At 59.6% G+C, this 15,966-nt stretch overlaps 1 protein-coding gene across 1 annotated transcript in view; it reads left to right on the top strand.

Moving 5' to 3' along the window:
- Positions 1-4,427, top strand: part of shtn2 (shootin 2) — a 60,531-nt gene extending 56,104 nt beyond the window's left edge. Inside the window, exons 9-10 of the mRNA XM_067977308.1 lie at positions 1,560-1,713; positions 4,273-4,427. Coding sequence (XP_067833409.1) covers positions 1,560-1,713; positions 4,273-4,427 — 309 coding nt within the window. The remainder of the gene's footprint in view (positions 1-1,559; positions 1,714-4,272) is intronic.
- The last annotated feature ends 11,539 nt before the right edge of the window (positions 4,428-15,966 follow it).

Here is a 15,966-nt window from a genome sequence, read left to right as displayed (position 1 = left end):
ACCGGGATCTTGTGTTCATGTCACGCTACACGTAAACTCACCAGCGGGAAAAAAAAGTTATCTGTTTTTAATACAACGGGTCATTCTCTCTCTTTCTCTTCCTTTCGGAAGTTTCTCTCTCTCTCTCCCTCTCTGTCTTTGGTTCTGGTCGTTTGTATATTCAGTAGTCTGGTATCTAATGATTCTCTGTCTGAACACTGTTCAATTCATTTGATGGCCTTGATAACGGGCATTTGGAAAGATTATCTGTAATCACCAGGCATTGTTCTGTGACTATAAATGCGGTAACCTTCAAGGAATCCGACACTCACCTGACGAAGGAGATAATCTCCGAAAGCTTGTGATTTTCAAATAAAACTGTTGGACTATAACCTGGTGTTGTAAGATTCCTTACATTTGTCCACCCCAGTCCATCACCGGCATCTCCACATCGAAGTCACAAATGACACCCTCTGTGACTGTGACCGTGGTAAACTCTCCCTCCTCATCCTCCTCCACCTGTCTGCAGTCTTTGACACATTGACCACACCATCCTCCTCCATCACCTCTCCTCCATCGTCCAGCTGGGTGGGACTGCCCTCGCCTGGTTCCATCCTTATCTATCCAGTCGTAGCCAGAGAATCTCCTGCAATGGCTTCTCTTCCCGCTCCCGCACCGTTACCTCTGGAGTTCCCCGAGGATCTATCCTTGTCCCCCTCCTATTTCTCATCTACAGGCTGCCCCTCGGTGACATCATCCGAAAACACAACGTCAGATTCCACATGTACACTGACGACACCCAGCTCTACCTCACCACCACCTCCCTCGCCCCCTCCACTGTCTCTCATTTGTCACACTGCTTGTCCGACATCCAGTGCTGGATGAGCAACTAAGAATTAGGAAAACTGAAGCCATTGTCTTTGGTCCCCGCCACAAACTCCGTTCCCTCACCACCGACTCCATCCCTCTCTCCGGCCACTGTCTGAGGCTGAACCAGACCGTTCACAACCTTGGCCTCCTATTTGACCCTGAGATGAGCTTCTGACCCCATATCCGCTCCATCACCGAGACCGCCTACTTCCACCTCCGTAACATTGCCCGTCTCCGCCCCTGCCTCAGCTCATCTGCTGCTGAAACCCTCATCTGTGCCTTTGTTACCTCGACTATTCCAATACTCTCCTGGCCGGCCTCATACCCTCCACCCTCCATAAACTTGAGTTGATCCAAAACTCTGCTGCCCGTATCCTAACTCGCACCAAGTCCCGTTCTCCCATCACCCCCTGTGTTCACTGACCTACATTGGCTCCCGGTCCGGGAACGCCTCGATTTTAAAATTCTCATCCTTGTTTTCAAGTCCCTCCATGGGCCTCGCCCCTCCCTATCTCTGTAACCTCCTCCAGCCCTACAACTCTCCGGGATCTCTGCGCTCCCTCCAATGGGAACAGGAGGTAACTGTGATTGGGACTATGTGCTCGTGTGGAGGGTAAATGCCGACACGGACTGGTTGGGCCGAGTGGCCTGTTTCCGTGTTGTACCCGTGATGTATTTCTAGGTATATAATGTTTTGCTTCTGACGGAAGGTGCAAGAACTGCAGACCCAGATCGAAGGATCCGACTCCAAGAAAGAAATCAACAGGCTCCAGTTGCTGCTTCATTTGATGGAAGATGAAAAAGAAGAGATGGAGGTTAAAGTCCGGGAGGGTGAGGCAAAGAACAGAGAGCTGCAGACAGAAGGTCAGCAAAACCCATACACACACAATCCTGCAGTTAGTCAGTCTCCGACCCTGGGAGTGTTTGATGGGACAGTGTAGAGGGAGCTTTACTCTGTATCTAACCCGTGCTGTACCTGCCCTGGGAGTGTTTGATGGGACAGTGTAGAGGGAGCTTTACTCTGTATCTAACCCTGTTCCTGACCCTGGGAGTGTTTGATGGGACAGTGTAGAGGGAGCTTTACTCTGTATCTAACCCGTGCTGTACCTGCCCTGGGAGTGTTTGATGGGACAGTGTAGAGGGAGCTTTACTCTGTACCTAACCCGTGCTGTACCTGACCCTGGGAGTGTTTGATGGGACAGTGTAGAGGGAGCTTTACTCTGTATCTAACCCATGCTGTACCTGCCCTGGGAGTGTTTGATGGGACAGTGTAGAGGGAGCTTTACTCTGTATCTAACCCTGTACCTGCCCTGGGAGTGTTTGATGGGACAGTGTAGAGGGAGCTTTACTCTGTATCTAACCCGTGCTGTACCTGCCCTGGGAGTGTTTGATGGGACAGTGTAGAGGGAGCTTTACTCTGTACCTAACCCATGCTGTACCTGACCCTGGGAGTGTTTGATGGGACAGTGTAGAGGGAGCTTTACTCTGTATCTAACCCGTGCTGTACCTGCCCCGGGAGTGTTTGATGGGACAGTGTAGAGGGAGCTTTACTCTGTACCTAACCCATGCTGTACCTGCCCTGGGAGTGTTTGATGGGACAGTGTAGAGGGAGCTTTACTCTGTATCTAACCCGTGCTGTACCTGCCCTGGGTGTGTTTGATGGGACAGTGTAGAGGGAGCTTTACTCTGTATCTAACCCATGCTGTACCTGCCCTGGGAGTGTTTGATGGGACAGTGTAGAGGGAGCTTTACTCTGTATCTAACCCGTGCTGTACCTGCCCTGGGAGTGTTTGATGGGACAGTGTAGAGGGAGCTTTACTCTGTATCTAACCCGTGCTGTACCTGCCCTGGGAGTGTTTGATGGGACAGTGTAGAGGGAGCTTTACTCTGTATCTAACCCTGTACCTGCCCTGGGAGTGTTTGATGGGACAGTGTAGAGGGAGCTTTACTCTGTATCTAACCCGTGCTGTACCTGCCCTGGGAGTGTTTGATGGGACAGTGTAGAGGGAGCTTTACTCTGTATCTAACCCGTGCTGTACCTGCCCCGGGAGTGTTTGATGGGACAGTGTAGAGGGAGCTTTACTCTGTATCTAACCCGTGCTGTACCTGCCCTGGGTGTGTTTGATGGGACAGTGTAGAGGGAGCTTTACTCTGTATCTAACCCATGCTGTACCTGCCCTGGGAGTGTTTGATGGGACAGTGTAGAGGGAGCTTTACTCTGTATCTAACCCGTGCTGTACCTGCCCTGGGAGTGTTTGATGGGACAGTGTAGAGGGAGCTTTACTCTGTATCTAACCCGTGCTGTACCTGCCCTGGGAGTGTTTGATGGGACAGTGTAGAGGGAGCTTTACTCTGTATCTAACCCGTGCTGTACCTGCCCTGGGAGTGTTTGATGGGACAGTGTAGAGGGAGCTTTACTCTGTATCTAACCCGTGCTGTACCTGACCCTGGGAGTGTTTGAAGGGACAGTGTAGAGCGAGCTTGTTTGATGTCTCACGCAAACAGGAGTTAGGGGAAGTGACCGGAGGAATTCTCGGAGAGTTAGATTTAAGGTTGGAAGTGATGCGGTCGGGGAGAGAGTTCCGGAGCTGCCAGAGGAGTAGGAATAGCGCAGTAATCCAGAGCTCGGATAGCCCAGGCCCCAGGGCTGGACAAGGTCACAGTGGGTGGGAGATTTATTCAGGAGACAGAGGAGGTTGAAACTGATGAGCTGAGAGATGGTGAATCCATGAGGATAAATGAGGATGGGGGTCGATGGAAGAGGGAGAGTTTGTAAAGGATGCAGAGAGGGCAGGCGGAGTTAGCTCTGGGCGAGTTGGAGTCTCTGGAGGGTGCAGATCAGAAATATCAAGGTTTGGGGGAGACGGACGCAAATTGAGGATCTGTGCGGAGTGAGGGTGGAGTCGGGAGAAAGAATGAACGAACATACATTTATACAGAGCCCTGCACGGCCTCAGGACGTCCCAAACTGCTTTACAGCCGGTGAAGTACTTTAGAAGTGCGGTCACTGCTGTAATGTAGAAACAGGCCAGCCAATCTACGCACAGCAAGATCCCACAAACAGCAATGTGATAATGTCCAGATAATCTGTATTTTAGTGATGTTGGTTGAGGGATAAATATGGGCCAAGACACCGGGGAGAACTCCCCTGCTCCTCTTCGAGAGAGTGACTGTGGGATCTTTTCCGTCAGCCTGAGAGGGCCGACGGGGCCTCGGTTTAACGATGAGTGTTCGGTCCGGATTGTGAGATGGGGTTTGAAGCTCAGCTCAGTGTGAAGCCAGAGCCCGAGGTTATGGGCTGTTGGGTGTGTGAGGGATGGAATAATCCCGAGTCCGTGTCCTGTCAGTGGAAAAGGGCCGGACCCTGAACTGATCTCAGACAGTCGGGACTGGAATTTATTTTCTTTCTTTCTTTGCTTCCAGTCAAAGATCTCCAGGAGAAACTGGCGGCAACTGAGAGACCACCACGTGAAGGGGAAGAGGAACCAGCGAGCCCACCTCCTCCCCCTCCCCCTCCACCCCCTCCACCCCCTCCCCCTCCACCCCCTCCCCCTCCTCCGACAGCCGCGATCGAGTAAGTAAACAGGCTCTCCTCGAGGTCATCCCTCTCCTCACCCCCTCTCCTCACCCCCTCACCTCAACCCCCACCCTCTCCTCACCCCCTCACCTCAAACCCCACCTCTCCTCACCCCCTCTCCTCACCCCCCTCACCTCATCCCCCTCACCTCATCCCCCTCACCTCAACCCCCCTCTCCTCACCCCCCTCTCCTCACCCCCCTCACCTCATCCCCCTCACCTCAACCCCCACCTCTCCTCACCCCCTCTCCTCAACCCCCCTCTCCTCACCCCCCTCACCTCATCCCCCTCACCTCATCCCCCTCACCTCAACCCCCCTCTCCTCACCCCCCTCACCTCATCCCCCTCTCCTCATTCCTCTCTCCTCATCCCCCTCTCCTCACCCCACCCTCTCCTCACCACCCTCTCCTCACCCCCCTCTCCTCACCCCCTCACCTCAACCCCCACCTCTCCTCACCCCCTCACCTCAACCCACCCTCTCCTCACCCCCTCACCTCAACTCACCCTCTCCTCACCCCCTCACCTCATCCCCCACCTCTCCTCACCCCCTCACCTCATCCCCCTCTCCTCATTCCTCTCTCCTCATCCCCCTCTCCTCATCCCATCACCTCAACCTCCTCACCTCCCCCCTCTCCTGCCCCTCTCCTCAGCCCCCTCTCTCCTCAGCCCCCTCTCCTCACCTCCCTCACCCCCTCACCTCACCCCCCTCTCCTCACCCCACCCTCTCCTCACCACCCTCTCCTCACCCCCCTCTCCTCACCCCCTCACCTCAACCCCCACCTCTCCTCACCCCCTCACCTCAACCCACCCTCTCCTCACCCCCTCACCTCAACTCACCCTCTCCTCACCCCCTCACCTCATCCCCCACCTCTCCTCACCCCCTCACCTCATCCCCCTCTCCTCATTCCTCTCTCCTCATCCCCCTCTCCTCATCCCATCACCTCAACCTCCTCACCTCCCCCCTCTCCTGCCCCTCTCCTCAGCCCCCTCTCTCCTCAGCCCCCTCTCCTCACCTCCCTCACCCCCTCACCTCACCCCCCTCTCCTCACCCCACCCTCTCCTCACCCCCCTCTCCTCAACCCACCCTCTCCTCACCCCCCTCTCCTCACCCCCCTCTCCTCACCCCCCTCTCCTCACCCCATCCTCTCCTCACCCCCCTCTCCTCACCCCCCTCTCCTCACCCCACCCTCTCCTCACCCCCCTCACCTCAACCCCCCCTCTCCTTACACCCTCTCCTCACCCCCCTCACTGCATCCCCCCTCACCACAGCCCTCAGCTCACACCCCCTCACGTCCCCCTCACCTTATCCCCCTCCCCTCACCCCCCTTCCCTCTCCTCACACCTCTCTCAACTCATCCCCCTGTCAACTCATCCCCCTTACCTCACCCCCCTCTCCTCACCCCCTCACCTCACCCTCCCTCTCCTCACCACCCTCACCTCACACCACTTACCTCACCCCCCTCACTTCATCACCTCCTCACCTCAACCCTCATCACCTCAGGGCAGTGTCCTAGGCCCAACCATCTTCAGCTGCTTCATCAATGACCTTCCCTCCATCATAAGGTCAGAAATGGGGATGTTCGCTGATGACTGCACAGTGTTCAGTTCCATTCGCTACCCCTCAGATAATGAAGCAGTCCGAGCCCGCATGCAGCAAGACCTGGACAACATCCAGGCTTGGGCTGATAAGTGGCAAGTAACATTCGTGCCAGATAAGTGCCAGGCAATGAACATCTCCAACAAGAGAGAGTCTAACCACCTCCCCTTGACATTCAACGGCATTACCATCGCCGAATCCCCCACCATCAACATCCTGGGGGTCACCATTGACCAGAAACTTAACTGGACCAGCCATATAAATACTGTGGCTACGAGAGCAGGTCAGAGGCTGGGTATTCTGCGGCGAGTGACTCACCTCCTGACTCCCCAAAGCCTTTCCACCATCTACAAGGCACAAGTCAGGAGTGTGATGGAATACTCTCCACTTGCCTGGACGAGTGCAGCTCCAACAACACTCAAGAAGCTCGACACCATCCAAGATAAAGCAGCCCGCTTGATTGGCACCCCATCCACCACCCTAAACATTCACTCCCTTCACCACCGGCGCTCTGTGGCTGCAGTGTGCACCATCCACAGGATGCACTGCAGCAACTCGCCAAGGCTTCTTCGACAGCACCTCCCAAACCCACGACCTCTACCACCCAGAAGGACAAGGGCAGCAGGCGCATGGGAACAACACCACCTGCACGTTCCCCTCCAAGTCACACACCATCCCGACTTGGAAATATATCGCCGTTCCTTCATCGTCGCTGGGTCAAAATCCTGGAACTCCCTTCCTAACAGCACTGTGGGAGAACCGTCACCACACGGACTGCAGCGGTTCAAGAAGGCGGCTCACCACCACCTTCTCAAGGGCAATTAGGGATGGGCAATAAATGCCGGCCTCGCCAGCGACGCCCACATCCCATGAACAAATAAAAAAAAAATGTCACCCTCTCTCACCTCACCCCCTCACCTCACCCTCTCTCACCTCACCCCCTCTCACCTCACCCTCCTCTCACCTCACCCCCTCTCCCCTCACCCCCTCTCACCTCACCCCCTCTCCCCTCACCCCCTCTCACCTCGCCCCCTCTCCCCTCACCCCCTCTCACCTCGCCCCCTCTCCCCTCACCCTCTCTCACCTCACCCCCTCTCACCTCACCCCCTCTCACCTCGCCCCCTCTCACCTCACCCCCCTCACCTCGCCCCCTCTCCCCTCACCCCCTCTCACCTCACCCTCTCTCCCCTCACCCCCTCTCACCTCACCCCCCTCACCTCGCCCCCTCTCCCCTCACCCTCTCTCACCTCACCCCCTCTCCCCTCACCCTCTCTCACCTCACCCTCTCTCACCTCACCCCCTCTCCCCTCACCCCCTCTCACCTCACCCCCCTCACCTCGCCCTCTCTCCCCTCACCCTCTCTCACCTCACCCCCTCTCCCCTCACCCTCTCTCACCTCACCCCCTCTCACCTCACCCCCTCTCCCCTCACCCCCTCTCACCTCACCCCCCTCACCTCGCCCCCTCTCCCCTCACCCCCCTCACCTCACCCCCTCTCCCCTCACCCCCTCTCACCTCACCCCCCTCACCTCGCCCCCTCTCCCCTCACCCTCTCTCACCTCACCCCCTCTCCCCTCACCCCCTCTCACCTCACCGCCCTCACCTCGCCCCCTCTCCCCTCACCCTCTCTCACCTCACCCCCCTCTCCCCTCACCCTCTCTCACCTCACCCCCTCTCCCCTCACCCTCTCTCACCTCACCCTCTCTCACCTCGCCCCCCTCACCTCGCCCCCTCTCCCCTCACCCCCTCTCACCTCACCCCCTCTCACCTCACCCTCTCTCACCTCACCCTCTCTCACCTCACCCCCTCACCTCACCCTCTCTCACCTCACCCCCCTCACCTCGCCCCCTCTCCCCTCACCCTCTCTCACCTCACCCCCTCACCTCACCCCCTCACCTCACCCTCTCTCACCTCACCCCCCTCACCTCGCCCCCTCTCCCCTCACCCCCTCTCACCTCACCCTCTCTCACCTCACCCTCTCTCCCCTCACCCTCTCTCACCTCACCCCCTCTCCCCCTCACCCTCTCTCACCTCACCCCCTCTCACCTCACCCCCTCTCCCCTCACCCCCTCTCACCTCACCCCCCTCACCTCGCCCCCTCTCCCCTCACCCCCCTCACCTCACCCCCTCTCCCCTCACCCCCTCTCACCTCACCCCCCTCACCTCGCCCCCTCTCCCCTCACCCTCTCTCACCTCACCCCCTCACCCCCTCTCACCTCACCCCCCTCACCTCGCCCCCTCTCCCCTCACCCTCTCTCACCTCACCCCCTCTCCCTCACCCTCTCTCACCTCACCCCCTCTCCCCTCACCCTCTCTCACCTCACCCTCTCTCACCTCGCCCCCTCACCTCGCCCCCCTCTCCCCTCACCCCCTCTCACCTCACCCTCTCTCACCTCACCCTCTCTCACCTCACCCCCTCACCTCACCCTCTCTCACCTCACCCCCTCACCTCGCCCCCTCTCCCCTCACCCTCTCTCACCTCACCCCCTCACCTCACCCCCTCACCTCACCCTCTCTCACCTCACCCCCCTCACCTCGCCCCCTCTCCCCTCACCCCCTCTCACCTCACCCTCTCTCACCTCACCCTCTCTCACCTCACCCCCTCACCTCACCCTCTCTCACCTCACCCCCTCTCACCTCACCCCCTCTCACCTCACCACCTCTCCCCTCACCCTCTCTCACCTCACCCCCTCACCTCACCCTCTCTCACCTCACCCCCTCACCTCACCCTCTCTCACCTCACCCCCTCACCTCACCCTCTCTCACCTCACCCCCTCACCTCACCCTCTCTCACCTCACCCTCTCTCACCTCACCCCCTCACCTCACCCTCTCTCACCTCACCCCCTCACCTCACCCCCTCACCTCACCCTCTCTCACCTCACCCCCTCTCACCTCACCCCCTCTCACCTCACCCTCTCTCACCTCACCCTCTCTCACCTCACCCCCTCTCACCTCACCCCCTCTCACCTCACCCTCTCTCACCTCACCCCCTCTCACCTCACCCTCTCTCACCTCACCCCCTCTCCCCTCACCCTCTCTCACCTCACCCCTCTCCCCTCACCCCCTCTCACCTCACCCTCTCTCACCTCACCCCCTCTCCCCTCACCCTCTCTCACCTCACCCTCTCTCACCTCACCCTCTCTCACCTCACCCTCTCTCACCTCACCCCCTCACCTCACCCTCTCTCCCCTCACCCTCTCTCCCCTCACCCTCTCTCACCTCACCCTCTCTCACCTCACCCCCTCACCTCACCCTCTCTCACCTCACCCTCTCTCACCTCACCCTCTCTCACCTCACCCTCTCTCACCTCACCCTCTCTCACCTCACCCTCTCACACCTCACCACCTCACCTCACCCTCTCTCCCCTCACCCTCTCTCCCCTCACCCTCTCTCCCTCACCCTCTCTCACCTCACCCCCTCTCCCCTCACCCCCTCACCTCACCCTCTCTCACCTCACCCCTCTCCCCTCACCCTCTCTCACCTCACCCCCTCTCACCTCACCCCCTCTCACCTCACCCTCTCTCACCTCACCCCCTCACCTCACCCTCTCTCCCCTCACCCTCTCTCACCTCACCCCCTCTCACCTCACCCCCTCACCTCACCCTCTCTCACCTCACCCCCTCACCTCACCCCCTCTCACCTCACCCCCTCACCTCACCCTCTCTCACCTCACCCTCTCTCACCTCACCCTCTCTCACCTCACCCTCTCTCCCCTCACCCTCTCTCACCTCACCCCCTCACCTCACCCCCTCTCACCTCACCCCCTCACCTCACCCTCTCTCACCTCACCCCCTCACCTCACCCCCTCTCACCTCACCCTCTCTCCCCTCACCCCCCTCACCTCGCCCCCTCTCCCCTCACCCTCTCTCCCCTCACCCTCTCTCACCTCACCCCCTCACCTCACCCCCTCTCACCTCACCCCCTCACCTCACCCTCTCTCACCTCACCCTCTCTCCCCTCACCCCCCTCACCTCGCCCCCTCTCCCCTCACCCTCTCTCACCTCACCCCCTCTCACCTCACCCCCTCACCTCACCCTCTCTCCCTCACCCTCTCTCACCTCACCCCTCTCACCTCACCCCCTCACCTCACCCTCTCTCACCTCACCCCCTCACCTCACCCTCTCTCCCCTCACCCCCCTCACCTCGCCCCCTCTCCCCTCACCCTCTCTCACCTCACCCCCTCACCTCACCATCTCTCACCTCACCCCCTCACCTCACCCCCTCACCTCACCCTCTCTCACCTCACCCCCCTCACCTCACCCCCTCACCTCACCCTCTCTCACCTCACCCTCTCTCACCTCACCCCCTCTCACCTCACCCTCTCTCCCCTCACCCTCTCTCACCTCGCCCCCCCCTCACCTCGCCCCCTCTCACCTCATCCCCTCTCTCCTCACCCCCTCACCTCACCCTCTCTCACCTCACCCTCTCTCACCTCACCCCCTCACACCTCACCCCTCTCTCCTCACCCCCTTACCTCACCCTCTCACCTCACCCCCCCTCCTCATCCCCTCTCCTCACCCCCTCACTTCACCCTCTCTCACCTCACCCTCTCTCACCTCATCCCCTCTCTCACCTCACCCTCTCTCACCTCACCCTCTCTCACCTCACCCTCTCTCACCTCACCCCCTCACCTCACCCTCTCTCACCTCACCCTCTCTCACCTCACCCTCTCTCACCTCACCCCCTCACCTCACCCCACCCTCTCTCACCTCACCCTCTCTCACCTCACCCTCTCACCTCACCCTCTCTCACCTCACCCTCTCTCACCTCACCCCCTCTCACCTCACCCTCTCTCCCCTCACCCCCTCTCACCTCACCCCCCTCACCTCGCCCCCTCTCCCCTCACCCTCTCTCACCTCACCCCCTCTCCCCTCACCCTCTCTCACCTCACCCTCTCTCACCTCACCCCCTCTCCCTCACCCCCTCTCACCTCACCCCCCTCACCTCGCCCTCTCTCCCCTCACCCTCTCTCACCTCACCCCCTCTCCCCTCACCCTCTCTCACCTCACCCCCTCTACCTCACCCCCTCTCACCTCACCCCCCTCACCTCGCCCTCTCTCCCCCACCCTCTCTCACCTCACCCCCCTCTCCCCTCACCCTCTCTCACCTCACCCCCTCTCACCTCACCCCCTCTCCCCTCACCCCCTCTCACCTCACCCCCCTCACCTCGCCCCCTCTCCCCTCACCCCCCCTCACCTCACCCCCTCTCCCCTCACCCCCTCTCACCTCACCCCCCTCACCTCGCCCCCTCTCCCCCTCACCCTCTCTCACCTCACCCCCTCTCCCCTCACCCCCTCTCACCTCACCCCCCTCACCTCGCCCCCTCTCCCCTCACCCTCTCTCACCTCACCCCCCTCTCCCCTCACCCCTCTCTCACCTCACCCCCTCTCCCCTCACCCTCTCTCACCTCACCCTCTCTCACCTCGCCCCCCTCACCTCGCCCCCCTCTCCCCTCACCCCCTCTCACCTCACCCCCTCTCACCTCACCCTCTCTCACCTCACCCTCTCTCACCTCACCCCCTCACCTCACCCTCTCTCACCTCACCCCCTCACCTCGCCCCCTCTCCCCTCACCCTCTCTCACCTCACCCCCTCACCTCACCCCCTCACCTCACCCTCTCTCACCTCACCCCCCTCACCTCGCCCCCTCTCCCCTCACCCCCTCTCACCTCACCCCTCTCTCACCTCACCCTCTCTCACCCCTCACCCTCTCACCTCACCCCCTCTCCCCTCACCCTCTCTCACCTCACCCCCTCTCACCTCACCCCCTCTCCCCTCACCCCCCCCTCTCACCTCACCCCCCTCACCTCGCCCCCTCTCCCCTCACCCCCCTCACCTCACCCCCTCTCCCCTCACCCCCTCTCACCTCACCCCCCTCACCTCGCCCCCTCTCCCCTCACCCTCTCTCACCTCACCCCCCTCTCCCCTCACCCCCTCTCACCTCACCCCCCTCACCTCGCCCCCTCTCCCCTCACCCTCTCTCACCTCACCCCCTCTCCCCTCACCCCTCTCTCACCTCACCCCCTCTCCCCTCACCCTCTCTCACCTCACCCTCTCTCACCTCGCCCCCCTCACCTCGCCCCCTCTCCCCTCACCCCCCACCCCCTCACCTCACCCCTCTCTCACCTCACCCTCTCTCACCTCACCCCCTCACCTCACCCTCTCTCACCTCACCCCCCTCACCTCGCCCCCTCACCCCTCACACCCCTCTCACCTCACCCTCTCTCACCTCACCCTCTCACACCTCACCCCCTCACCTCACCCTCTCTCACCTCACCCCCTCTCACCTCACCCCCTCTCACCTCACCACCTCTCCCCTCACCCCTCACTCACCTCACCCCCCTCACCTCACCCTCTCTCACCTCACCCCCTCACCTCACCCTCTCTCACCTCACCCCCTCACCTCACCCTCTCTCACCTCACCCCCCTCACCTCACCCACTCTCACCTCACCCTCTCTCACCTCACCCCCTCACCTCACCCTCTCACACCTCACCCCCTCACCTCACCCCCTCACCTCACCCACTCTCACCTCACCCCCTCTCACCTCACCCCCTCTCACCTCACCCTCTCTCACCTCACCCTCTCTCACCTCACCCCCTCTCACCTCACCCCCTCTCACCTCACCCTCTCTCACCTCACCCCCCCCTCTCACCTCACCCCTCTCACCTCACACCCCTCTCCCCTCACCCTCTCTCACCTCACCCCTCTCCCCTCACCCCCCTCTCACCTCACCCTCTCTCACCTCACCCCCCTCTCCCCTCACCCTCTCTCACCTCACCCTCTCTCACCTCACCCTCTCTCACCTCACCCTCTCTCACCTCACCCTCTCTCCCCTCACCCTCTCTCCCCTCACCCTCTCTCACCTCACCCTCTCTCACCTCACCCCCTCACCTCACCCTCTCTCACCTCACCCTCTCTCACCTCACCCTCTCTCACCTCACCCTCTCTCACCTCACCCTCTCTCACCTCACCCTCTCACACCTCACCACCTCACCTCACCCTCTCTCCCCTCACCCTCTCTCCCCTCACCCTCTCTCCCCTCACCCTCTCTCACCTCACCCCCTCTCCCCTCACCCCCTCACCTCACCCTCTCTCACCTCACCCCTCTCCCCCTCACCCTCTCTCACCTCACCCCCCTCTCACCTCACCCCCTCTCACCTCACCCTCTCTCACCTCACCCCCTCACCTCACCCTCTCTCCCCTCACCCTCTCTCACCTCACCCCCTCTCACCTCACCCCCTCACCTCACCCTCTCTCACCTCACCCCCCTCACCTCACCCCCTCTCACCTCACCCCCTCACCTCACCCTCTCTCACCTCACCCTCTCTCACCTCACCCTCTCTCACCTCACCCTCTCTCCCCTCACCCTCTCTCACCTCACCCCCCTCACCTCACCCCCTCTCACCTCACCCCCTCACCTCACCCTCTCTCACCTCACCCCCCTCACCTCACCCCCTCTCACCTCACCCTCTCTCCCCTCACCCCCCCTCACCTCGCCCCCTCTCCCCTCACCCTCTCTCCCCTCACCCTCTCTCACCTCACCCCCTCACCTCACCCCCTCTCACCTCACCCCCCTCACCTCACCCTCTCTCACCTCACCCTCTCTCCCCTCACCCCCCTCACCTCGCCCCCTCTCCCCTCACCCTCTCTCACCTCACCCCCTCTCACCTCACCCCCTCACCTCACCCTCTCTCCCCTCACCCTCTCTCACCTCACCCCCCTCTCACCTCACCCCCTCACCTCACCCTCTCTCACCTCACCCCCTCACCTCACCCTCTCTCCCCTCACCCCCCTCACCTCGCCCCCTCTCCCCTCACCCTCTCTCACCTCACCCCCCTCACCTCACCCTCTCTCACCTCACCCCCCTCACCTCACCCCCTCACCTCACCCTCTCTCACCTCACCCCCCTCACCTCACCCCCTCACCTCACCCTCTCTCACCTCACCCTCTCTCACCTCACCCCCCTCTCACCTCACCCTCTCTCCCCTCACCCTCTCTCACCTCGCCCCCCCTCACCTCGCCCCCTCTCACCTCATCCCCTCTCTCCTCACCCCCTCACCTCACCCTCTCTCACCTCACCCTCTCTCACCTCACCCCCTCACACCTCACCCCCTCTCTCCTCACCCCCTTACCTCACCCTCTCACCTCACCCCCCCTCCTCATCCCCTCTCCTCACCCCCTCACTTCACCCTCTCTCACCTCACCCTCTCTCACCTCATCCCCTCTCTCACCTCACCCTCTCTCACCTCACCCTCTCTCACCTCACCCTCTCTCACCTCACCCCCTCACCTCACCCTCTCTCACCTCACCCTCTCTCACCTCACCCTCTCTCACCTCACCCCCCTCACCTCACCCCACCCTCTCTCACCTCACCCTCTCTCACCTCACCCTCTCACCTCACCCTCTCTCACCTCACCCTCTCTCACCTCACCCTCTCTCACCTCACCCTCTCTCACCTCACCCCCCTCACCTCACCCTCTCTCACCTCACCCTCTCTCACCTCACCCTCTCTCACCTCACCCCCTCACCTCACCCTCTCTCACCTCACCCTCTCTCACCTCACCCTCTCTCACCTCACCCCCTCCCTCCTCACACCGTCTGCTCTCATAGAATTACATAGAATGCACAGCATAGAAACAGGCCATTTGGCGCAACTTTAGTTACGTGGATAGACTGGAGAAGCTGAGGTTGTTCTCCTTGGAACAGAGACGGTTGTGAGGAGATTTGATCGAGGTATTCAAAATCATGAAGGGTCTGGACAGAGTGGATAGAGAGAAACTGTTCCCATTGGTGGAAGGGTCAAGGACCAGAGGACATAGATTTAAGGTGATTGACAAAAGAACCAAAGGTGACATGAGGAAAAACTTTTTTACACAGCGAGTGGTTGTGATCTGGAATGCACTGCCCAAGGGGGTGGTGGAGGCAGATTCAATCATGGTCTTCAAAAGGGAACTGGATAAGTACTTGAAAGGAAAATATTTGCAGGGCTACGGGAATAGGGCGGGGGAGTGGGACTAGCTGGATTGCTCATACAAAGAACTGGCACGGACTCGATGGGCCGAATGGCCTCCTTCTGTGCTGTAACCTTTCTATGATTCTATGAACTGGTCTATCCCGGTGTTTATGCTCCACACGAGCCTCCTCCCTCCCTACTTCATCTCACCCTATCAGCATAATCTTCTATTCCTTTCTCCCTCATGTGTTTATCCAGCTTCCCCTTAAATGTATCTGAGCTATTTGCCTCAACTACTCCTTGTGGGAGCGAGTTCCACATTCTCACCACTCTCTGGGTAAAGAAGTTTCTCCTGAATTCCCTATTGGATTTATTAGTGACTATCTTATATTTATGGCCCCTAGTCCTGGTCTCCCCCACAAGTGGAAACATCTGCTCTGCGTCTACCCTATCAAACCCTTTCATAATCTTACAGACCTCTATCAGGTCACCCCTCAGTCTTCTCTTTTCTAGAGAAAACAGCCCCAGTCTGCTCAATCTTTCCTGATAGGTGTAACCTCTCAGTCCTTGTAAATCTTTTTTGCACCTTCTCCAGTACCTCTATATCCTTTTCACTCAAAGGGTGGTGAGTGTCTGGAACGAGCTGCCAGGGGCAGTAGTAGAGGCGGGTACAATTTTGTCTTTTAAAAAGCATTTGGACAGTTACATGGGTAAGATGGGTATAGAGGGATATGGGCCAAGTGCAGGCAATTGGGACCAGCTTAGTGGTATAAACTGGGCGACATGGACATGTTGGGCCGAAGGGCCTGTTTCCATGTTGTAACTCCTATGATTCTATGATTCTATGATTATAATATGGAGACCAGAACTGTTCACAATATTCCAAGTGTGGTCTAACCAAGGTTCTATACAAGTTTAACATAACTTCCCTGCTTTTCAATTCTAGAAATGAACCCCAGAGCTTGATTTGCCTTTTTTATGGCCTTATTA

Source organism: Heptranchias perlo, chromosome 1 (assembly GCF_035084215.1).
Source record: "Heptranchias perlo isolate sHepPer1 chromosome 1, sHepPer1.hap1, whole genome shotgun sequence".
NCBI lineage: Eukaryota > Metazoa > Chordata > Chondrichthyes > Hexanchiformes > Hexanchidae > Heptranchias > Heptranchias perlo.
Note: the sequence above shows the minus strand (reverse complement) of the source record. Positions and strands in the feature narration are given on the sequence as shown.